We start from the raw sequence: 25,409 nt of genomic DNA, 5'->3' as shown, positions 1-25,409 counted from the left end.
GATCTTTGTATATGTTCAAGCTTAATCAAGAAGCAGGAGATTTAATCTGTGAAAGAGATAGCAGCTAGCAAGCAAGCTCTAAGTGATGTCCAGCTGTCAGAAAAACAACATTAGAAAAACGACTGGTAGAATTGCCTTGTTAAGATTTAGGGCTTGACACGCTGTGATGATCTGAGATGTAGAAGGAGGTTAACAAAACTTGGGGAGAAGGATGTCCTCTGAGATTGGAGATAAAGAATGCAGAATTTACAGGCCACAAGGACATCTGGCAGAAGTCTCAACATTAAGAAGAAACTAATAAAGCTAACTCAGCAATTCTGCTGAAGTCAGCTCCAGCTGGGTAAGAGGTAATTCTGGCAGGGGGAGACTGGGACCACTGACTCACTGCCCACCGACCCTGCATAGCCACTGTACCAGATGAGAGGTCTAATTAGAATCATTAGCCAGTAGAAGAACACTGATTAATAAGAGAGCTATGTAACTTGTAGCCAATGACCACTAATTCTTTTGTTTGCTAAAATCTATAATTAGTAAAAAGTTTTGATAGTTGGTGTGTTTGATTCATAGAATACCACTGAGCACTCAAGCTTGCCCAATCCTGAAACAAAATAATATCTCTCTCTTGAGTATTATTATTGGATTTTCACACAGCAGGTCATGAATCCAATTTTTGTGGACAACATGGTGCCAGAGTCACTGTCCTTGCAGGTGCTTAAGGAAAGACTGGATGTGTCACTCAGTGCCATGGTGGGGCTGACACGGTGGTGGTCAGGCACAGGCTGGACTCGATGGTCCCAGAGGTCTTTTCCAACCTGACTGAGGGCAGTGACTGTGACTCCAAGGGCCATTTTGGCTGAGGGCAGTGGCTGTGACTCCAAGGGCCACTTGGACTGAGGGCAGTGGCTGTGACTCCAAGGGCCACTTGGACTGAGGGCAGTGACTGTCACTCCAAGGGCCATTTGGACTGAGGGCAGTGACTGTCACTCCAAGGGCCATTTGGACTGAGGGCAGTGGCTGTCACTGCAAGGGCCATTTTGGCTGAGGGCAGTGACTGTGACTCCAAGGGCCACTTGGACTGAGGGCAGTGACTGCCACTCTGAGAGCCATTTGGGCTGAGGGCAGTGACTGTCACTCCAAGGGCCATTTTGGCTGAGGGCTGTGACTCCGAGGGCTGTTTCGGCTGGGGGCAGTGGCTGTCACTCCAAGGGCCATTTGGACTGAGGGCAGTGGCTGTGACTCCGAGGGCCGTTTCGGCTGAGGGCAGTGGCTGTGACTCCGAGGGCCATTTGGACTGAGGGCAGTGCCTGTGACTCTGAGGGCGGCCTGACCCACCCGGCACTGCCCCCACGAGCCCCGCTCTGCTCCCGCTCCCCTCCCGCGCCCGCCCCGCCCCGTCCCCCGCGCGCCGACGTGCGCGTGCGCGGAGCGGGCTCGGCGCTCGCCCCTCCCGCCGGGCCGGGCCGGGCCGCGGAGCCGACGGGCAGCGCGGAGCGGCCGCGCCCGGGCAGGAGCCGCCGCCGGCGGGAGCGCAGCGGAGCCGGGCGGGCCGCGCCATGCGGCTGTGCGGGGCGCTGCTGAAGAACCCCATCCCCAAGCAGATCGAGTACTACTCGCGCTTCTCCCCCTCGCCCCTCTCCATCAAGCAGTTCCTCGACTTCGGTGAGTGCCGGGGCCGCGGGGTGGGGGGCCGTGGGGGTCGCCGCGGCTCTCCCGGGCAGCGGCGGCCGGCGCGCAGGGCCCGCTCCCCGGCCGCGGCTCCTCGGCCCGCGTCGGGAGCGCGGCCGGGGCCCGGCCCCGCAGGCCCCGCGCTGACACCCCCGGGCCCGGGCGCGGTGGCGGCTGCCGGTGGCCGGCAAACAGCCGCTGCTCGCCTCGCCCAGGGCCGGGAGAGCCGGGCTTGCCCCTCCGCCAGCGTTATCCCCTGACACCGGTGCCATTGGGATGGGAACCAAAATAAGGGCTCCTGACCTGACGTTTTGTGAGCTTAGCGAGTGAAGGAGAGAGTAAGTTAATGGTCTTAGCGTGAAAATTGGAATCTGCCATGCTGAGATCGGCTTAATTAAAGCTCGGGCATGAACTATTATCCGCACTTGTATAGGAGACCTGTTTGTGTAAAATTCAGGAGTACTTCAGGAGATGTTGCTGATCATAAATAGCATTTTTCTTTTCAGAAGCCCTGGAATGAGATCCAGGAGTGGTTTGTGTTGTTGTTAAAAAACATGCTTCCATCTAGATAACGATAAACCCGTATCTGTATCGGAGGTTATTTGACTCTTGCTCTCTGACATGAAAGTTGTTGAGATTTTATTATCATGTAAATATTGCTGGCATAGTCAAAGTCAAGGCCGTGTGTAACATCTTGAAGCTTAACAGAGTGTTTCTTCATTCCACTCTTACAGTAAGGGTACAAAAGGACAAAAATAAGCTAATGTTCAGCCAGAAAGTGATTAAAAGTGAATACAATTGCACAATTATGGTAATGGTATTAGTGAAAGAATGCTGTAAGTACAGAAAGCCAGTAATGGGCTTGATACATCGTCTCAGTGAAACAGGATTTTGTACCATTAAAAAAAAACCCAACAAAACCCCTTGTCTCCACTTAAAGGAGAATCTCACTAGAAGCTGTGCTTTCTCTGGTCTCCACTCACCTGAGTTTGTTACCTCTTCCCCACCCCTTCCTGTGCTGCTGGGCTTCTTCTCTAGCATTGCTGCTTCTTATGCTGTGTTTTTCTGTACTGGCAAGAACAATGGCCTAAAGCTTAGAACATCTTTATTTTAGCCCTGGCACTAAACACATTGTGTCACCTTAGCCTGTTTGAAAGTTGGGTTTGCAAATTGTTGCTGGGGAAGTATTGGTGATTGTGAGCCTTTTCAGTTGTGACTAAAGAGGTGTAAAGATTTCAGGATTTGCTTTAATGCCTTGAATGTTCGGACTAAACTTTGCTTTTTGGTAAGGATTTCTACAGTTCTATGTTGCCCTGCATTACTGTTTGCCTTTGGACGTCTCTTCTGTGGCAGCCTTTTCATAATGCTGCATTTGCTTTGACATTGTAGTTCCTGTATTACTTTATGGTCTCGTGATTCTTCAAAAGAAGTATTTTTATTTTACAATTTTAAGTCTGGCTTCTGTTACTGGAAATGAACAGAATGAGAACAGGATGTTACAGCCTGGCCAGCCTTGGTCTTTAGACGTGCTCCAGTTGTCACTGGATGTGTCATTGGCATCTTCTCTGTGTGTGGCTATGTATTTAAGGGTCTTCATGTCTTAAGACTGATGGGAAACTATCTAGTCACTGACATTTAAAACCTCTGAAGAAAAAAAAGTCTATGGTTTAGTCTTGAAAGGTCAACAGGAGTTTCTAAAATTAGTAGGCTTATGTTGTATCAACCTTGCTAAACCTATCACCTTGATCTTAATAAGTTTTATGGGCCACTTAACATCTCCACTTACTCTTTAGTGCCTGTATTTATTTGGGAAAACTCAAGTAGGAAAATTACAGCAGTTTAAGCAAATAAATGGAACCCAATGTAGTTTTTTACTTTACTTACGCGATCCTAAATGTTTGCAGCTTTGGGTAATTTCTAGTTCAGCTGGGGTCTTCATAGGCCTAGAGGAAAAATTGACATCAAAATGTAAGTGATAGTGCAAAAGTTTTCCCACTTGAGGTGTAGAATGCCTGGACAATATGTACCATGTCAGGGAACTGTGTTATTTATATCTGAGGTAGCCAAAGAAGAATTTACTGGTGTTGCAGGACACGAGTATTCAAGAGAGAAAATATGCCAGGCATAAGGAGCACAGGACTCAAGGTGCAGTTCAGTTGTGTTTGTTCACTTGTAAGAATGTTTGATGGGAAGAAGACACTGTTTTGTGGTCAGCTTATAGAGGCTGCTTAGTGTTTCACTTCAAAAGAAATGGTCTTTTTAATTGAGCTACGTGAATGTAGTGCTAGTTTTACAAATACATGGCTGAATTTTCAACTAATGTTGAAGAAGAGTAAGCCCAAAGGAAATGTGTGTGAATTACCCTCTCCTGGCTTCTGATTTTGTTGTCTGATGCACATTTCTCATATGGAATTTGCACTTACTGTAATTCGTATTTGTTTGAAGAAAGTTTTTTGACTTAATTTCTGACAATAGTGAAACTACAATGTGTTCTTTATGTCTTTTTTTGTATTGGTTGTATTGGTTTAGACTAAGTTGACTTAGAAATTTGTAAAATTCTGGTGAGCTGGGGGAGAGAAACTTTGTATTTCTTGTGAGCTGAAGAGTCTCTTCAAAGATAATTGGTGGCAACGTATATTGAGGTACAGCTTGGGCTTTTCTAAATTACTGACTACCAGTGTGGGTTGTAGGGAACACAGCTGTGTGCATAGTGAGGCTGTAGAGTCTCTATTTCTTTCCAGTGATATAAATTAATGACATTTATTTTAAAACTTTCTTGCTTAATTCAGCTATTTAAACCACTATAAGAGACAGTTTGTTTAAAGTAGCTTGCAAGTACTAAAAGCCTGTGAAGCAAACCAGAAGGCAGTAGTTAAAGCAGTGACACTTGCTTGGTTTTTGCAGCTGAGTCCTGTTAGTGTCCATGTTCTGTTGGGCTTGCAGCTGTCTCTGTAGCTGCTGTGAGTGTGTCAGGGGTTACTGTGCTGTGTCACAAAGTCTGAGCGTTCACTCTGCAGCATTTTCCTTTTTTTCTATGTGTACACTTTCTGTTTGCACACTCCTGAATTCTGTTCAGGCAGTTTGTTTTATTACAAAGTGCATATCCCAAGGTTCTTGTACAATTTCATTCCTTTGCAAAAGAATGACCTTCTGTAAGTGTGTTTCAATATAAACAAATTTTGACCTTGTTTAATGCTAGCATGTCACTCCAGGTTTATCCAGGCCTCCATAATTATTCTGTTCTGGGAAAAAATACAAAATCTACCAACTGGATTCAGCTGAGTACTTCCAAACTTCGGTAGTTCCTCTGGAAGTTGTTTTTTGGTAGATTTCCAAGTGCAGGCATACCTTAACAACCCAGACTAAATTAATTACTAAAACATCTTTTCTGAAATGAACTTGTAAATGGAGATTTCATCTAACATTCAGGTCCAGGATCTTTGTACATTTTGGGACTAGACTGTTTGAGAAAAATAAAAATGCCCATTCTGGAGATTCATATTGATGGAGCATCTCAATTTAGCCTTACTTCAGCATGTAAGGTGGGCCCCAGACAATGACAGGTTAATCCAAAATACCCAATACTTAATCAGCAACCACACACACGGGTAACCAATTGGTCAATCCCTTGCCTGGGGAAGTAATAACATGTCTGAGGAAAGCAGAGTTGCTTTTCTAGGAGTGTCTTAGCATTTTAAAAAGCCACCCAGAGACTGAGCTGCTGCTGCCTGCCCTGCAGCCTGTCCTTGGCATGGAGAGAGCTGCAGAGTGCTGAACCCTGCCCCAGCTGGCAGCAAGCACACAGCTGCTCCTCCACATCGGGGTACTCAGTTGGCAGTAAAGCTACTGACAAACGTTTTGTCAAATGAATGGTTGTACTGCAGAGGTTACATATAACTAAGCACAAACGAAGAGATGAGGGAAGTATAAATGGTGTAATCCTTTGATCATGCATGAAAGAGTCATTTAGAGCTGTGTTAGGGCTGTGTTGTGAATGTGTGCCAGGATACTGTACTCATGTAATCCTCTCATTGCTGCTGCTCAGCTGACCAGATGTCTGAGACCTGAGTCTGAGGTGTGTTTTGTCAGAAATATGAACCATCTGCTTTTGGGGCTTGTTTACCACTGAAGCTCTCTTGGCCAGTTGGACCTAGCTCTATTCCAGCCCTTTCTGTTTCATGTTTCAAACAAGATGCATTGGATGAATTGTGTACCTAAGGGGTTAAACTTGGTGTTTTGTTAGCTCTTTGAACATGTTATATATTATTGTTCACATACCACTAATGAGTTTGGATAAAAAAGCTGTGCTTGTGCTGAAGACAGAAGATAGTGAATCACAGTGAATTCTTGTGGTGGAATGTGACTTGGGAGATCCTGATTTTGCAGGTTATAATCAAAATATTTGTGGTGGCTGCTGCAGTTAGTGGTACTGAAAAATATCACAAAGGCTGTAATTTAGTAATTTTACTGTACTGAGAACAGCTGAGCAGGCAGCAGATAATCACAATGAGTGCATGGAACTGTTGTGCCCTGGGGCATATCTGGAGGAAAACATGATCAATAGATCCTTCTCATTTTTCAAATACAATTTTTGGTACGGAATTGTTTTGTTTATGTCATACTTATTAAACTTACATATCTTGGGGAAACATGCAGGCCTCTTCCAAAATGACACAAAGAGCAAACCAGGTGTCAGCATTGCTGTTGGTTGCTGCCATTTGTAGGAACAATATTAAATTGGGGTTTTGAAAGAGCATTTATCCCTCACGTTGCCTTCTTGGTAGAGGCATGGATCTGAGCTGAAAGCCTGCCACTGGAGCAGTAGCTGGCAGATAAAATTTGAACAATGTGTTGGGGTAGGAAAGTAGAGATCAAAACCTGCCTCATGTTTTCAAATATGATTATTAATCTTCCTATAGAAGATGGCTGTTGGAAGATTTTTCTACACAAAAAGATATTGGAAGATTTCTATTGGTTTTTTGGGGTTTTATTTAATAGAACATTAGTGGAGAGACTGTGCATCTATAGCACTTGCAAAGTTTAGGGCTAAAAGATATTAAATAATTACCTGCTATTTATTGGTTGCAGCTGTGCTTTTTCTGCTGCTCTCTGTGCATTATTCTTAAAACCTTACACTTGATTTAAATGCATCTTCAAAACAAAAATGTCCTCTTAGCTAGAATGTTAACCATTACTTTGCTGGCCACGGCATGGGATCAGGAAGATGAATGCTAGTCAGACATTACTGTTTTTTATTTTCATCTGACTGGCTTCAGCTTCCATCCAGCAGTTTCATTAGAGCTTTTCTTGGTAGGTTGGGATCCTTTGGTGCCTGGAATACTTGTACCATGTGGTATAGGTACATTATGATGGAGTTATCTTTCTTGATTTCATAAAGATAAATACATTAAACGAACTATTGCAGCCTTACAAAAATACCATGGAATTAACTTTTGTGGCTTTCCCAGCATTTTCAGTATTGTTCTTCAAATGCGTCTTTTAGAACTTTAAATAGAATCCCTTTAGGAGTTTTGTGGAACACTGGGATAAAATTGTTCTACTGCTGTTTAGTTTTTACCTTGAAAGGCTACCAGTGACAGCTGGACGTGCAGGCTGGATTGTCTGCCTGCTTTTGTTCTTGAATTCTTTTGCAGTTACCGCTTTTCCATGTCCAGTCCTTCATTCCCTACATCTGGGCATGGATAAAGTTTACATCTCAGAGCATTAAAAAGGGTTTCCTCTGAATGGGCTGTAGCACAGCAAGTGAGCTGGAAGCCTTTTTGATGCAACTATTTATTTATAACCTGTTATAACTGTTATTTATAACCTGTTCCTATTTACAACTGCCAGTTGCTGGCAGGCAGTGATGTTCCAATACTATATATAATATTGAGGGGTTTTATAAGGCCTAGTATTGATTGCTTGGAAGGTCTGGAAGAGTCATTGTGGTTAGGTAACTTTGTTCAGCAGTCACTATTGAACTGTGGTGTGATAGACATATTTGTGTGTGGGAGTGCTAATAATAGTGTAATACTAGATTGTGATGCATTTCATCCACATAATTCTCTCTATCAGTCACTTTTACAGGCTGTTTATTCAATAAAGGAGTACTTAATGTCTGTGAGTTATTGAGACTTCATATATTCTGAATTCAGTATTTTAGTATAGTTACAGTACAAATTCCATAAATTGCTGTAGATGATCAACCTGGATCGCCAAGGTTATTTTTTCTTCCTCATAGAGCCTAAGCATTGAAAATTCTGCCTTCAGTACCTGGTTTGCCTGGCCACTCTTGCCTGTAAGCATAGACTAGTAGTCTACGAGTGAGCATCCTTCAGCTGATGGAATTGCTTGATGTTTGTTTGCCATAGCAGCAGAAAATTTCTCAGTCTGGGTTCTGTTTGTTTCTGTTTGCCCACTGATCAGTGGAGCTGTGCAATGCTCTGCCTTGGGATGCTGGGAAGGGAATGATCTTTCCCTGCACACGGATGTGTCTGCGTGCTTGAGCTTTTTTTGTATTCCCTGAAGATGGTGTGGTGTGTAAGCACACAGCTGAACGCCTTGGGTGAAAGAGAGAGGACAAGAACTCCCCATCTGCATGAAGCAATAAACAATGCCAGTGGGTTTGTTTATTTCTTTTTAGCAAGTAGCAGAAGCAGTGGAGAATGCTGCTTGACGGAAATTGAGGGCTTGGGAAGCTTCTTTCTAGAGGGACAAAAAGATAGGATTTGTAGCTCTTGAGGATCTAAGAATGTTTGGGACATGTTTTTCTTCTAGCAACTTGAAGAAATTGTTGAAATGCCTTCTTTAGAGTAGATTTAAACTAATAAGGAGGCACTTGAAAATCTGAAATTAAATTTTGATTGAAATGAACATGAATTTGGTAGCATTCCTTCTCTGGACTGGAAGAACTGACAGCCAGTGATTTAAAAATAGCAAAACTTCTACAAGCCAAGAAAACAGGCTGATGGGGTCTCTCCTAAGACATAAGGAGGAGGATAAGATGATGTGTCAGTTTGAGAAAGAGCAATTCTGATGCAGACAAAAGATAGGAAAGCAGCAGAGCAGTGTACGAGCAATGTTGATTAAAAAACCTATGAAAGCTGGAAGCAAGGACATCCTGTCTTGGTTTGCAGTACAAATAACAGCCGAGGTGAAAAGTCATGGGATAGAAAAGCAGATAAAAAGATGTTGAGATAATTTATAGTAATTGCGGAGAATGCTGAAGTGAAACATTTACTTGATGAAAGTAAGTACATAATGATAAAGACTGTTGAATTAATCTTTGCTTTGGTCTTCAGAAAAAGAAGAATTGTATCTAGAAACGTAAAGGAAATCACAACTCTCCCCTGACCCAAATTTTAGATAAGCTGCAATATGTTTAGATTCTCCTGGCTTAGTGGGTTCCAGTGGAAGTAAATCAGTTCTGTGTGTTGTGAGTAGCTCAACACTTTCTTCTGCAAATGTGTGTGGCCTGGTGCAGCACGGCTCGTTAATGAATGGTGATGGCCCCAGGGCTTTGGAAGTGGGAAAATACGCTGCTTGTCTTTCAGAGAAAAGGAAGAGGAGGACATTAGAGTTAAATCAGGTTGTCTGAAGTAGCTGAAAAAGAGATGGAGCTAATAATGAAGTAACACGTAGATAAGCACCAAGAGATAGTGAGGTAGTAAAGAGACAATAGATTGTGTTGGCCTGGTCTAATTTCCATGTTAATTTGGTGTGTGCTAAGGCAATAACAATTGGTGCTGTACCTGGCTTTTTGTGAAGTTTGGCACCACCTCGTGTGACATTCTTAATTAAAAACAAACAAACAAAGCTCAATGTACAAAATAATGGAATAACTGCGAGGTGAGGTTGTTATATCAGATGTTCAGTGTTATGGTGGGTTGACCCCATCCAGCAGCTGAGCACCCATCCAGGTGCTTGCTCCTCTCCTTCCACCCCCACTGGCATGGGAGAGAAAAGGAGGGGCAAAAATGAGAAAACTTACGGGTTGAGAACAAGACAGTTTAAGTAAAGCAAAGAGGAAGGGAAACAAGCGATGCACAGGCAGTCAGTCACCACCCCCAGAAGGAGAGCTGTGCACAGCCAGTCACTGTGTGATGGACACCTTGGGGGACAAAGCCAAGCACTTTGTTATTGCTGGGCATGGCATCCTGTCAGGTAGAACATCCCTTTGTCCAGCTCAGGTCAGCTCTCCTGGGCCTGTCCCCCTCCAGCCTGTTACCCACCCCCAGTCCTGCTTGCAGGAGAGAGAGAAACCCTTCAGAAGCTGGGCAGGTCCTGTTCAGCCGCAGCACAAATGGCCCCTTCTGGGCACCGAGAGGAAATCTGGCCCCAGCAGCCAGCTCACACAGGTGCTGGTGGAGAGCATGGCATAAATACTCTGCATTGTGCTAGCAGTCCTTGGTCTCCACAGGACTGTGATGTGAAGAGTGAATGGTATGTCTCCAGTCCCTCTTAAATCAGCATAATCCATCATAAAATTAGGCATAGATTTAGGAATTGTTTTATCTAATTCCACAGTTACTATATTAGAATTGCCTTACTTCTCACCAGTTATGCTTAATATAATGGCCTTTTTCAAAAAACATCTTTTTCTCAAAACTGCTGAAATATTTTACAGGCTGCTACTTATCCTTTTAAAAATGTTTGGGTTTTTGTGTTTTTCTGGAGTCAGTTAAATGTAATTTTTCTTTTTGGAAATATTAGATTGAAAGGATGAATTAGAGCACTGAACTGTGACTCAAGGTATAGTTCTCCTTTTTCTGATGCTTTGTGGGTTACAAGAGGCTAGTTTATTGGCTCTTGTTTCCTTTTAAACCTTTCTATGTAAATGTGACGTTCTCCCATGTTTCTTTGTTCTGTTTAAATTTTCTGTTAGTTTGTAGTCAATGTAAAAAAAGTGACACAGTATTATAAATATTTTCACTGACTTAATTCATTAAAATAGTAGGCTTGTGCAAAAAATTGGCATTTTTCAGAATTAGGTTTAAGACTGAATAGAGAGGAAGCCAAATTTTTTTTTTGCTAAAAATAATCTACATTTCAACTGGTACTTGTTTGGTTTAGTCCTTGTTTTGCTTTTCTGAAAGATTTTTATAGATTGCAAAAATAACTTCAAACTGATAAGTAGCAATGACATAGAAGAATCTTCTAACCTTTTTTATAATGTGGTTTGTTAATGATCAAAAGTGTTTTGAAACAAGATGTTTAACAGTCTAATACATTTCACCTCAGTGAGACTAAAGGGAAACTGGAGCATGTGGTATTGGCAGTATTTTTATGTAATTGGTTTTAACTGTGTGAGTCTTTGCTCATAAACATTAATTTTATTTATGCCAGGGATTTGGAATCACTTTTTCTTTGGCAGGTTGTCAGGAACTAGAGGATAAAGCAGGGATTTGTATTTTTCTGGAGTGGTTAGAGAGAATTATGGAAGTTTTTCATAAAGGTTAGGAAGGAAGTTGTCAAAGTTGTGAGAGCTTAGGGAGAGTGTTAAAAATTTGGAACATCTAATTATAATCTTCAATGTGATATAGATTTTTCCTTCTTATGGGAGGAAAAGGTATAAGACCAAGAAGCACAACTCAGTCTTTTCTGGAGCTGATACAGCCTGCAGGGCCACCGTGTTTGGTTCTGTTTGTCTGGTTTAGAAGCAGCCCCTTGTGCCTTCCTAGGGAAGGAGTCTGGCTTGCACAGGTCGTTCTAAGATGAAGAACCTGATCAGGGCCATGCTTTCTCCTGAGAACATTTTGGCTCTTTGCCTGTCATTATCTGTGGGAAGTGCCTGTGATGATGGCGAGACAGAGCTTTGCTGCTGAAATGATTCACCTGACTTTCAGCCTACTCCCAAATTGCTCTAAGGAAATACAGCCTTGGGTCTATATATCTAAAAATAGTACACTGGTAACTGGTTGAGTGCCTCTGCATTAAACTTTATAGATGCTTTTGATTATTGTGTTGTCTCTTGGCAAATGCATTAAAATACTCAAAAAGTGATTTTGTTAGAACTGAGTGGTAAGCAGCTAAACATTAGTTTTAGATCAGGGAAGCCTATTTTAAAAATTCATGCTTTTATTTTAATTTGGGTTGTTCTATTTGACAGTACACAGTGCTGGTTTACAGCTTTGACAAGTGATTATCTGATGATCCATTCCTCTTGAGAGGGAGACTGACTGTGCTGGACAGATGTGTCTTCACTTGGGTCTTTTCTGTGACAGGAAGGCTGTGGCTGTTGGAGTTAAATGTAATGATTTTAGAGTATTGTGCATCTGTTAATTCCTCCTGTTGATCTGTTTCAGATCAGCAGTAAGTTAAGCTGCTTTCCAGCACAGTTTCATACAGAGCACCATTACTTGAAACAGGCTTACGGGAATTGACAAGTTATATATTGCTGTTATTATTATTTATTATTAAATTAGTGTGTAGCTAATATGATAGTGAATGTAATGATTCACTCTGTGTTGAGCTGTCCTGCTGTGCTAAGGACAGCTAGCTGGCATTTTTTCTTTACCTGTGTTTATATGAAAGTGTGAACTGACTTTTTCTCTATGCCAGTGGTATTGCTTAACATGGGCATAGTAATAATACACATGAGACATAAACCAGCTCACTCTTAGGGCTTGTGGAAATAACTGGAGAGAAGTATTTTTTTTTCTGTATACAACTTCAAGAGTAGTTGTATTTAATTTTTAACTTCTTAAGTTCAAAAGTCTGGACCTTGATTATGAATGAGATTTGGTCATTCAGACAACAGGATATAGGCTAGTGTATTCTCCTGAGTAAATGCTGTAGTGAAATTTTCCTTAGGAGCAGAAAGTGAGCACTGCAGTGGCCATGCCAGTCAAAGAGTTCTTGAATATGGTCTTTGAATTGCATAAATTGGAAATTGTTTATTAAGCTCAACTGTTTCAGTACTTCAGCCCTTGTTTTGTCCATATGCTGTGTCACATGACTGTTGGAAAATTTAACTGGAAAGGTGAATAACGTGAGCCTCCTAGTTTGGATTGCAATGGCACAGAGTGCAGATCAAGGGCCATACAGTGGTAATAACTGAGTTCTCATTGTGAACACAAACCTTGTTGATTGAGAAGACTCAAGCCCCCCTGTTGGTGTGCTTTCCCCTAGGCTGAAAAGTCATGGGAGTTGGGCTGAACAAGACAAACAAGTATTTGGGAAAGATTACTTGCAGACTTCAGTTCCTCTGGCTTTAGGCTGGTTTTCTGGCAGTAGTTGTTTGACAGAACTTAACTGACTTCACAAAATTAATATGTTTATTATAGTTTGGTTAGATATAAAAATATTTTTTGTTTCTAATTCTTCAAGTTTCATTTTTGAAACTTTGGAATTTCTCTGATTTCTGTACTGGCATAGAACCAATCTCTTAATGTGCCAGGTGAAAGCATGCCATTACAACACACACTTGCATGAAACAGTTGCAAGGCTTGGTGGAAGTAGCCTTAGAGAGCAGTGATGGAGCTTGGGCTAAAGCTTAATCCTGAGGTATCTAAAAAGAATCTGAATGGCTGAGGTAGCGAGGTTTGGATCCTTAAATTTCAGATCCTCTGTCTGCAGGCTACCTGAGTGGGAGCAGCTGTGCAGGCTGTGGTTGCCATTCTGTAGCACAGTGTGTAGGTCCAGTTTCAAAATGCACATCTCTTAGATGCAGTCTGTGGTAGGGAGTGAGGGCCAGCAAGAATCAACATCAATATAATCTGCTGTTATATTCTCTGTGCTCCTTTTCCACTTGCTTCATCATCTTCTTTGGGTTTTACAAAGCCTTGTCTGGTAGCAGGCAAACAAACCCTGTATACTTTTTGTATTTTTAGTGCTTGGTGAGATAAATATCTAGAGACTATGCTGAAAATACAATAATTTCCATTGGAGCATAGGAATGATTTTAAACTCAAACTTGTTTTGCTGGGTTTTGCTTTGTAGCCACATTTATTGGGACTGTGCAAGCATAGCTTGTTTATCTTTTAATAAATAGCCCATGTTCCTGAAATAGTGTGTAATCATTGGAATTCAACTATTATTCTTAAGTTCTGTTTTCCTACCTTCAGCAGCAAGTTATTAGTTTTAGCTTTTGCTCAGTCTCCTCTGATGCACTGATATTTTTGCATATTCTTTTGAAGATTTATTCATCCTTCTGCTTCACTTGGTTTTGTTTGCCTATACAGGAGCTATGAAATATTCTGGAAGCTCAAGAGAAGAGAGTAGATATGGCTGATCGCTCCTGCTTTCCTGTCTTTCTTCCTTTATTTTGCTCTATCTAAAAGCAACTGTAGTAGTTTCTGATCTTGTTTTTATAGATTCTGGATGGAGTCCCTTGTCTCTGGTATACAACAGGTGGGACTTTGCTTTTGAGTTTTAAAGTAGTGAGTGCAGTGTCTGTCTCTGCTGTTAGTACATAATTAATGGAGAGAACCAGACCTCTGCCTGCAGTGCAAAGACTGTTTCTTCTTTTTCTTTCTTCTTTTCCTGCCTCCTCTGACAGATGAGTTAATATTCAGAAATTACTGATGCTTTTATGATGTGACCTTGGCAGTCCAGTGACAGCCTGGGGATGTGGCAATTGTATTAGGTTTTTGAACTAGGTGACTTTGACCATCATTGTGAAGGACTGTTGCTGGAGTCTGTTCTCAAAGGGGTATTCATGAATGTGGGAATCTGGCAGCTGAACTGAGAGCATTGGAACCAGGGTTCATGGTCTCGTTCTGCATTTCTGCCCCCTTCTGCAGCAAAATGGAGATTTGTGTAGGGCCTTCTGTATGGAACTAATCCTTTTGTAATGTGGATCTTGGACAGTACAGCATTGCTCTGGCAGTTGGTAGAATTGGCCAGAATTGGATCAGGGCCTGCTGCATGTGTGTGAAAAGCCTCTGCATTGTTCACGCTTCTTGTTGCAGGAACCAGAACAAAAGTTTTGTCTAAGTGGAGCTTTGCAAGAGTTGTCTAATTTGTTTTCCATTTCTCAGCACTGTGGAGTAAAAGTGAGAAACAGAAGAGAGGAGTAAATGTTAGAGAAGAGTTGAATCCAGAGAGGAGAAAAGAGAGTAACAGAGAAAACCGAGAGTAGAACTCTGTTTCTTGAGTTTCCTTTGAATGGAAGGTCCACCAGTGAAACATTCATGTGTAACCCCAAAACATTCAGCTTTTTATCTTTTCCCTTCTGTTGGCATTACATTCAGAAATTCTAATGCATTCAAGTCTGCTTTTGTGACCTGTGCTGCCTCAGAGGTTCTGGGTCATGTTTTATTGCTATGTTTTTCTTAGGTTTTTTTCTGCCTCTGTTATCTGTCTAGTTGAATAAATGGCATGATTAATTTTTGGTGGAAACATGTAACACTTTTTCATATCTGGAAAAATTGATTTAATATTAAATGTCATCTTCTGGGTGAACTTTTTAAATTTTAATGTGTAAGTTTACTTATATTCTCAACTTAAACTTCTGCTGTGGCAGTCACATCATTCTTCAGGTGTGTCATATTTCACTGCATAAGCAAATCCACCAACATTCACTCTCGGGAGCAGTGACCATTCCAAATGCAGCAGTGTTTGTACAGTACCACTCCCAAAGTATTTTTACAAATCCTCTGTCTGTCATGTGTAAAGCTGCCACACTGAAAAAATAGAAAATGAGAAAATTCTTCAGTGACCTTAGTTTGATGTCAAGTCCAGGAGATTGCTGTTTAGATCTTTGTTTGACTGATGTATTTTCTTATTTTCACAATGTTGAAGGTTGTGTCTGTTGTCAGTCCATTACACTGACTTGTTTTTAAAGAAAATAGTCTAAAGATTGGCATCACAGTTTCTGCTTGGTGCTAGTTTTGAGCTGAAGGTTTGAAAGTGGCAGAGAGGAGGCCATGAATGTGCTTTTCTGTGTCACTTTTACATAGGGTAACTGATGAGCCCAGACAGGTAAGATTGTTCAGAAAATTGAAAGTGGTAGAACATTTATTAAACAGTTCCTTTTTTAAACCTGTGGTGATACTTGACATTTCTTTCAGTTTTTGTGCTAGCTATGCATGCAATAGTAATAACTTGAGGATTAGTTCCTTCACAAATATCTTGCTTTTTATTGTCATTTTTCTGTCGAAGTAGCTATTACTGTATAACTTAATTTATGCAGTCTATGCTGTGTTTTTTCAAACTCTGACTTCTTTAGAGTTTCCACTTTTTGCTTGTTTCCCTGTGCAAATTTGCACTGCTTTCTCTTTGCAAGTGATTAACAAAATGTGAGATGATCACTTTCTTCCTCTTGGGTCATGAGAGAATTAGGGCTGCAAAGGATGTTAGGCCATGTTGAGTCTAATCTCATTTCAGACACTGAATCAACTAGCTTAGTGTGGTTTTGGGCAGGTGTTTATCTTCACTAGTAAAAGGCATGTATAAATCAGATCAGGTTGCTCTCTTCCTTACCATCAGGAAGTTTCTGCTAATTAAAAGTTGAATCTTCTGCAGTTTGAGTCCAAAGCTTGATGGACAAGGTTACTGCTGCCTTCTCTGTGGTGAACTGAGAGACCTTGGAGAGCATTGCTGTGTTCTGTAGTTATTTCTTCTTAGGCAAATCCATCAGATTCACTCATTCCTGTGTCACAGACTGTTTTGTTGTTGTTATCTTGTTTTCTGTTGCATCCATCTATGCTTTCAGAAGATACTCAAAAATTCATGTAATTTACCAGTAGAGTGGGATATTTTATGTGTGCTTCTCCTTTATCCCATTGGATCAAATTCTGGGTTAAGCTGCAGGCACTGTAGGTATGATCGTAAGAGTTTTTAATCAGCTTGAAAGTGTAACTTCATTAAGAGTAAAAATCTGAAGATAATCTAGCCTCTTGACCCTGAATTAACACCTAATCCCTTTGAAAGCATAATTACTTTATAGGGTTATTTTCTACCAGGAAGAATAGTATGGGATTGCTTTGTTGCCTGCAGTAGAGCAGACCTGTAACAAAGAAGTTGCATCCTGTTGGGTTTGTTCTTTTTGTAGTCTTAATGTGATTCTTGTTGAAAGAAACTTGTTTCAATGCCTGACTTTGGTCTGCACAATTATTCCACTTGAAGCCACAAAACTGAATTATTGTTCCACTGCAATCAGGTATTGCTGTTTTAGAGACCGTGAGGAAACAAATGGTGGTGGTGTGTGCAAAATTCTGAACCCTTTATATCATGAGATGCCTTGCTTGACTTCCTTCTTTGTGGATAGGAAGTGCTTCAATTTGAGTCTTCTAGTATTTCCATTTTCAGTTTCTTAAAGGCATACTTTTAAAGAGTTTAAATTTTTTGAAATAAAGCTAAATACAGCCCTTGATGCCTAGTGCAGTGTAGTTTCCACTAGGGCATAGGATGACTTTTCTTTTTTCATTTGAATTCACACAAAGGTAAGCAGGTCATTGTTTCATATATTTATGTTCTTAAATAACTTATTGAGGTGTAAATCAAGGAGGGATTATTCACAAATTTAACTTGCACTTTAACCCTGAGAGAGTGATTTAAAATTCCTTTGAAACTGATAGATTTAGACTGGCTTTAGCCTGTGCTGTTTCAGACAAAAGCCTGATGCTGGCAATATGTATTGACCCAGCTAGAGTCAGAACAAAATCAAGAGAGATTGCTGTATATGTTGAAAATAGATGGAATGACTAGATCAAAATTAAAGCCAGCCTTTAAAAAAAATTAAGCTGACCATGGCTAAACATGCAGAAGTTTCATTGCAGCTTATTAGAATGCTGTTTCTGGAAATATCTTTAGAACTTAGACTGACGTCATCATACATGTAATTATAATATAATTTATAATAATGTACCTTAAGAAAATACCTAACATACAGACTAAGGGATTTTCTTACTTAGTGTGATGTCCCTTTTTTGATGGCAGTGGTTGTACAGGTGTTGCTGTGAGACCAGCAGCCCAGGAGCAGTGTTAGGACACAGTTTGCTTTTGCTTGGAAAGCTGGAGGGTCTCTAGTTACTGCTGCTCCCAGTGGGCAGCTGTCCTCTCTGGCCATGCATGTGCTGTTGGTGCTCGGTGCTGAAGCAGCTCTGTGGAGGCTCTCAGGTAAACTGAGTGCACCTAAGGAGCTGATACAAGGACATGTGCTCCAAACCAAACAGATGAGCTGAACTTAGGCTGAAGTAAGCTTGCAAGCAGGGAAGTCTTAAAAACCAGAGCTTCCTTTCCTCTTCCTGCACTGAAGATGCAAAGGGACCCCAAAGGGCTCTAAATGTAGGTACCTAAAATGGAACTGTACAACAGGGCAAGGCAGCTCCTTAAAAAGAGATGGCTTAGAGCTGCTGGGGTGAGATAGTTTGAATAGAGATGTGCCCTTGCATGTGGGAAGAGAGGATGTGGGTCTCTTCAGCCAGTCAAGCTTGCGTGTAGCAGCTTTTGTTTGCATTGCGCAAACCCATGAGCTGTGGCTTCTTGCTCAAAATTTTCTGATTTTCTGCATGGGCTGTCTTTCATTCATTTTGCTTTTTATCACCTAGAGAATCACTGCACTTGCTCTCAGTCACTCTTGGGAAGAAGCAGTTGTTTTTGTCCTTTCCTGCTCAGAAGGTTTAGGCTGAGCTGAGTCAGAGTCTTTCCTGCTGTCCAGCCTCAGTCTTTAAAGACCTGCTGTATACAGTGACTTGTGAACAAACAAGTGTCTGTCCTCTCTTGGAGGTGAATTGGTATCTAGTTATTTGAAAGCTTGAACTCTGAAGTCATTACTGTGCTTCACATAAAACAATATGATGTCTTGTTTCCTTTGTCTAATTTTGACAGGATGTGTGTATTTGTAATTGAGGTGTGAAAATGGGAGCAAGTAAAATAGGTCCAAATGTTTACTGGAAGAACTATAATGGAATTGGTAGCACTATCAGAATTAATTGATTGATGATACCCCAGATTGATGAAACCTAAATGAGCAAGGAAAAAAGGGAAATCCTAATCCTTCCTGCATATTCCCCAAGGTAATGTTAGGGTTTGGGAACTAATCCATCAATGCACGTTACCTATGCAAAGAAGGTGAAAACTCTGTGATTATAATGGGACTGTCTTAAAAAGTATCTCCTTGATTGTGCTGGTTGCATTGTACTTGAATCTTGCAAATTGTAAATCTCAGTGATTATGTGCCTAGCAGTGCTTTTAACACTTTCTGGTTTGCTTGAACATAATTTCTATCTCTCACATTATGCCTTCACTCAGAAATTTTGCAGATGGTTGATCTGGTTATCATCACAAAAGACCTTTGCTCTCTTTCTAGATGAAAGCAGAATCCTGGCTGTTCATTACAAGTAAAACATGGACTTTAAAAAAAATTAATTTACCTGTAATCTTTAGAGATTAGTTATGATAGGACTTTCTCCACTTTTTAAAGGATGCAAAACACAAAAGTCTGTGTTAAGTAAAGTCTGATTTTCCATCTTGGGCAAATGACTTAATATCTTGTGCTTTTGAATATTTGCAGTATCCTAATTAACTACTTTAGCTAAAGATTGCAATTAGTCATGTCAGTCTTTCAATTTGTATAGGATGGCTTCAGAGAATGAATGCTGTTGCCTCTAGGTCTGCAGGAAGGTATTGTTATTTTCCTGGATCCATTTATTTGCTTTCTGACTGTATGGTTGGGATTTTTTGTATGTTTTATTTTCAAAATACTAGCCTTGAAAAAAAAGTGTTTAAAAAGTGAAAGTTAAAGATAAAGATAATCTTAGCTGAGGCCTTTCCAAATGAGAGTGTGGTGATAAGCACTGGACTTTCCTTCCAGGTCTCTAGTGATAATCTTACAGTGCTAGGAGGGATGATGGCCTGTGCTGATCTCACCAGGTGCTGCTCAAATATTAAAGTACTAAAGGTTGAAGAACTTGTGACATGAAACATCAGCAAACTGTTGTCATTGTTTTGTCCTTTTGTTTGCACTGCTCGCCCTCTCTTAGGTGTGCAGCATTTACTTTTTAAAAGCTCACTTTTATACTGAACTTGTATTGATAAAAGCTAGTATTTTGGGGTCTTATTTCCAGGTAATATCAAGTATTTGATATTCGATGAATTTTATTTATATGATGAGAGATTTTTGGATTTTTGTTTATGGGAGTGAAAATGAGATGATGTGAAATGTGGAAGAATGTCAAACAAAAAGGTTTAAGCTTTAGGAAGGTAAAAGTTTAGAATAGGTCTCATGAGTGAGAAGAAAGTAAAGGTGAGTACTGAAATGGCTTTAAAACTTTTTATTTTCACAAGTGTTTTTTTTAAAGCTTCTAACATTAAGAAGTCTAAAATTGGATCTGCTGCAATGTTTTTCCTTCCTTCTGCCAGGTCGTGACAATGCCTGTGAGAAGACCTCGTACATGTTCCTGCGGAAGGAGCTTCCTGTGCGACTGGCGAACACCATGAGGGAAGTCAATTTGCTGCCTGACAATTTACTGAACAGGCCTTCAGTTGGGCTGGTACAGAGCTGGTAAGTTTAAAAAAAAAATGTGGATTGGAAAGTTATTGTAAAGCTAACACTGTTTGTATTGTTCTGCTTGCAACAGAGAATCATTGAGTTCTTCTGAATTGGTCAGTTTTCTGCCTTGAATTGTTTATAGTGTGTCTTGTCAAATGAAGTTTCATTGTCTTCTAATGTTGAGTATATACCCTAATCTGGATCCTAGCTAAGGATTTGTAAGTTAGTAAAAACATACTGTTGTCTCCCAGGTAATTAAAATGAGTCCATAACTTCCAAGAACAAGCTTTTTAAACATTCCTTACTGTGTTGCATTCATGGCTTCTTGAAACAGCTGCTTTTTCTCCTTATTCTTCCTTTGTCAAAAACACTGAGAGAAAGTTAAAACCTCATCTGTTTTTCTCACTGCTAAATCTTTAAAAACAACCTGGTATTCAGTGGAAGTTATGGAATGGGTCAAAAATCTGGTGTGGAATGGGTCAAAATCTGGTGTCATCTAGTAAACAACCTTCTCCATTGTAATAACTAGCGTGGATCTAAAGTGATTCCAAGTCCTGCCTTCTTTTCCACAGTAATTAATTTCTAGCCTAATTGCATGTTTGGTGAGATTTAGAGACTGCTGCCTTGGATGTATAAGCACAAAAATATCGTTGTTCATGGGGTATTTATTGTTCATTTGCCTGTTAATATTTTCCAAATACTTTTTGTAAAAATATTTTTGCAGTATACAACAGAAGTCTCTTTGTGAGTAGCAGCTTATTTAACAGTAAAAGCAGCTAATGTTGTAGGCTTGTGTTAAATTCAGTCATAGCCCTTGAGTCAAGAGCTTCTGTGCTGACTGTATGTTGACTGCTGGCTTGGGTCTCCTATTTATCAAGCTTCAGACTTAGAAAATATAAATTAGGAAGTATGGAATTGTGTTTGTCTTTGCAAGGTAACAGTGGATGTCTTGATGACCACTTCAAGTACAGTGATAAAGTGCTTCAGGTGAGTGTAAATGCTGTGGAGCCACACAATCACTTTGTGGTTAGGTGGCAGCTTGCAAGGTTTGAAGGCTTGTCGGTCTGTCTGATGTCACAGGAAGTTGTTATGCTGGTAGAAAAGAGTAGATAATATGCAGGCCTTCTAGGCTTTTCTAATCTGGTTGAGCTTCTGAGCCTGTCTTTAATGAAATGTGGACACATAGGTGAATGAAGAAAAGGAAATCATTTTTCTGTAGTGACTGCAGCATAATATTTCTAGTCCAAATGTCTGTGCTGTGCTTCTGCCCTGCCTCTACAGAGCCAAGCACCATTTGGATCCCTCTGCCAAAGGAACTGAGTGGGTGTTCAGATGGGAGGCCCCTTCAGAATTTTTGCTGAAGAGATTTGAGGACTCATGATGATTTATATGGCCACAATAGATAATTACTGATTAAAAAAAGGAAAAAAAACCCAAAACTCCAAATGAGAAAAAGCAGCAGCATGTGTTATATGACAATGTGATTTGCACCATCACAGCTGTAGACCAGTAGTTGTCTGTTGGACAGGCTAAAACACCAGATGTAATGTGCTGAAGAAGTTGCAATGGACATCAAGCCCAGAGATGGAAGTTTGAAATCAAAATGTTTTCTGTAATTTTCTTCTGATTGTGATCTGTAGTTAACTAAGAGTTTTTGTGGAAAGGAGTATCTTCATTGAGATTATATGATAATACTATTATCATCTTATGTCAAAATAATAAAAGTAATTGTAGCATTGTTCCCCCCTGATTATAGGTGTGGATTTTAAAGAGCTTAGTCCTTATTTTTCTGTTCAGAGGTTTTAAATTGCTTAATTAAACATTTACCTGTAGTTTGTAAGTCCTGATGATAACCCTTGGGAAAAATTTACTTTTAAATTTATCTTTTAAAAAGACCAAACCAAAGGTTTTATTAACTTCAGTGTGAATGACCTTGAGTGTTATGTAGCTCTGTTGATAACAGGTTTTGAAACACATTTATACTTTCTTAACCTAAAGTTTAGAGATACTATCAGAGTGAGATTCCTGGGTTTTATGTAGTAGAATAAATAAATATAAATTTAGTTTTTCAGCTGTTTTGTGAGCTTGTAAAATGAAAAAAAAAAAAACTCTTCTTAATGCAGTTCAAAGCTACTTCAAGAAAATCTTTTTTTGAGGGTCAGATTTCACGATCCTTTGTTTTTGCTATGCCATAGGTTCAGAAAGCTTGTCAGTTCATTAATAGGCAAGCAAAAATCTATTGTACATTTGCCACAAGTTAGAAAGACATTTAATTCCCTACTCACTTTAATATATTTATTTGCTAATATTCAGTAATTTATCTAGTCACAAGCATGTTTGTTTCATTTTTGCTATTATTTTACTCTAGAAAAAACCTATGTTTTTGTGTGCTTTTGGTGAGACTCCAAATTAGCTGGAGCTTTAACATTCAAGTTCTCAATCTATTCATTAATGCCAGCATGCCAAAAATTACTACAAAACGGTCCTAATCTTTAAGATGGGTTTTATTAGACGTCTAATTTCAAGTGTCTCTGTAAATAGAGGAATAAGAAATCAGGCCTGCCTACAGTGCAGCATGGATCCTTTCCCATCAGTCCCCTCTGCTTCCAGCCATCAAACATTCTGGGTTGCTCAGTTTTCTCACCCTTGAGGTTCCCTTGGGAGGCAGCCTGGTTTTGCTGCTCCCTGCTGCAGGCAAGGCCTGTTCTCTCCTTCTCCCATCCATCTCCATGGCCATGCTGGAGGCACTTTGCTTCCTGTGCTTTGCTGCCTATCTGATTTTACAACTGATTGCTTGATTGCTCTTGGAAAGGTGCTCTGTTGGTTTTTTCTCCTTCCTTTCTGGGCTCCTCAGCCTGATGTGTGTAGCACTGAGCAAGACCACTCTCCTTCCTTTGTACTGCTCAGCTACACTTTCCTGAATAATAAAGCTGGAATTAGCCAGAGAGTGAACTCTGAACAAACCAAAAATAATAGTTTTGCATTTCAGTAAAGGTAAAACATCAGCTCTGTTCCAGTTTGAGGTCATAGCTTAATTTGTGTGTATCTTTTGCAAGGAGTAGGGAAGGAATAAAGTGACTCTAGACTGAAACAGAGTTAATATGTTCTGGCTGTGGACTGCAATGATTCCAAACAGCACACAGATCAACAATCAGCACCTTGTTTTCAGCTTCTAAAATCAATGGGCAGCTTGCTCAGCCCAAAGAAGTGGGCTTGTTTTTGGCCAGCTTTGAGAGGGCACTATAGCTAAACTGCAGGTAGGATACTGAATATATAGCAGAATTGCTTAATAAAGGATATGGTCACTAATGTGATGAGGGAAAATAGTTACAATAAAACCTTACAATGGATAAGGTTAGAGCTTATAAAATATCAAAAGTAAGCATGAGGTTTGCACAGTATATTACTCAGTTATATGTAAAATTCACTTTTTTTTAGCTCTAGACAAATTTCTCTATTTTTTTCGAGGGCTTTTCCTTAGAAAATGCTATAAATTTCCATTTCTCTCTTGGGAAAGATGCATTAGAGAAATATGTACAGTTTGGGGATTAATAATTGGTTTTTTTCCTATTTTCTACATTGAGACTATGCTAGCAAGACTGTGTTACCATGGAGATTTGTTTTATCATTTTAGTGCTTTGGTATTAAAATTATTGTAAAGAAAAATCTTAGTGAAATACACATCAGGAAAAAAGCAGAAGTATCTTGCATAATTTTTTTATGAAAAGAAAACCCAGAGCTGCCATTATGGGCTTTTGCAGTGCTTTCATGTATGAAATATGCCATTCTAAAATTATTGCATTTGGCAGACTAAGAAGAATTCAATCTATGTAGCAGTAATTAACAGAAGAACAAGGCAAAAAGGTGCTTGAAACCAAAGAGCTTGCCCAATGAATTGGAGTGTATTGTGATAAAAAATTAAACACCAGAAAGACAATATGTTTGAAGGGCATGGATTTTGATTTCTGCTTTTGATGACTCACCAAATATAGCAAAATACAACTGACATTCTCTTTTTCTCACATATGCTGGAATTTTTCTTTTAGATTTGTATTCTGTATAGTTGTATTGATTTATTAATGATACAGTAATTCATGCATTATTCTGGTACTTTTTTGTTCTTTCTGGCTGATAATTGTATGTGAACTATGCTTAAACATCACAAGGTCTTGCTTTTTTTTGCTTTACAAATCCTGTAGTTAACATCTTCATTTATCCCTCTCTGCACCTACAATTCAAATTAAAACAAAATGCAAGTAGATGGATTATATGAAAAGGGAATGACATTTTCACACACACTTTTACAGGAATGGACTGTATTGCTGGCTGCTCACCAGTCCTCAGAGTGTAATGGTGGTGGTGGTCATTAAGACCAGAGTTATGAGCTTCCTTTTAAACATATTTTTTCTTAATTTCTAATTTTGAGCTGTTTGGGAGAGAGGGAGTGGGGTGGGGGGCTGAATTTGGTGTACAAACTGGAAATCACACCTGCATAAAAGAAAAAGGTGTTCAGCATTTGCACCGCTGAGTTTCTGTTCAGAGACTTAAGAGACAGGGTATTACAACACCCCAGACTGGGTGATGGACAGTGTAGGCACTGAGCAGTGGGTTAGGGTCATTTGACAGTAAGTGACTTTTTTCAAGCTTGGTTTAATCGTGGGCTTGGAAGAAATTTGAGTGACTTTGGTTTGAAGTTCACCTTTTCTCGAGCTAATTTCTGGATAGCATGCTTTTGCTAATGAACTTGACTTCTAGAGTAGCATTTCCTTTACTTTAGAATCAGAAGGAGAGAAATCTAAAGGAAAAGCATTGCCTATTTCCCTAATTTCTCCAGTAATGGCAGGCAACCAGTCAAATCCACACAGTACAAAAATCAGGTATCAGCTGCCTTCAGTACCAGCAGCCTTCATTCCTGTTTTATCTTTGTGTGTGCACAGGATTGCTGTAGTTTGACATTCATGGTAGGAGGTCTGTATTAAAAACAACCTTTGTGTTGTTTCTCAAGTGTGGTGAAGTTTCAGAACCAGGACTTTGGTAGTATTATATGATGACAGGTGGGGGTTGAAGAACATGTACCTCTATGAGTGAGCATGATCATGATTTAATTGTTGCATGTGAATCAGCCAAGTTCAGAGTGTGAGGGTTGTGAACTGGTGACATTTCTTAGCAGCATAAAATAACATCTTTTAAAATAAGCACTACTAGAGGTATGAGCTACATGCCCTTCTTGTAAGTAACAAATATTTGGGGGATTTCTGTAATGGTTCCTGATGTTTACAGGAGGGCACAGATGCACTGAGGGACAGGA

The 25,409-nt window shown here is 40.1% G+C and overlaps 1 protein-coding gene across 1 annotated transcript in view; it reads left to right on the top strand.

The window, feature by feature from the left end:
• Positions 1-1,424: 1,424 nt before the first annotated feature.
• Positions 1,425-25,409, top strand: part of PDK3 (pyruvate dehydrogenase kinase 3) — a 54,746-nt gene continuing 30,761 nt past the window's right edge. The window contains exons 1-2 of the mRNA XM_054655062.2: positions 1,425-1,659; positions 19,972-20,113. Coding sequence (XP_054511037.1) covers positions 1,554-1,659; positions 19,972-20,113 — 248 coding nt within the window. The 5' untranslated portion in view covers positions 1,425-1,553. The remainder of the gene's footprint in view (positions 1,660-19,971; positions 20,114-25,409) is intronic.

This window comes from Agelaius phoeniceus, chromosome 2, assembly GCF_051311805.1.
Source record: "Agelaius phoeniceus isolate bAgePho1 chromosome 2, bAgePho1.hap1, whole genome shotgun sequence".
Classification (NCBI taxonomy): Eukaryota; Metazoa; Chordata; class Aves; order Passeriformes; family Icteridae; genus Agelaius; species Agelaius phoeniceus.
This window is presented reverse-complemented; position numbering and strand designations above follow the sequence as displayed.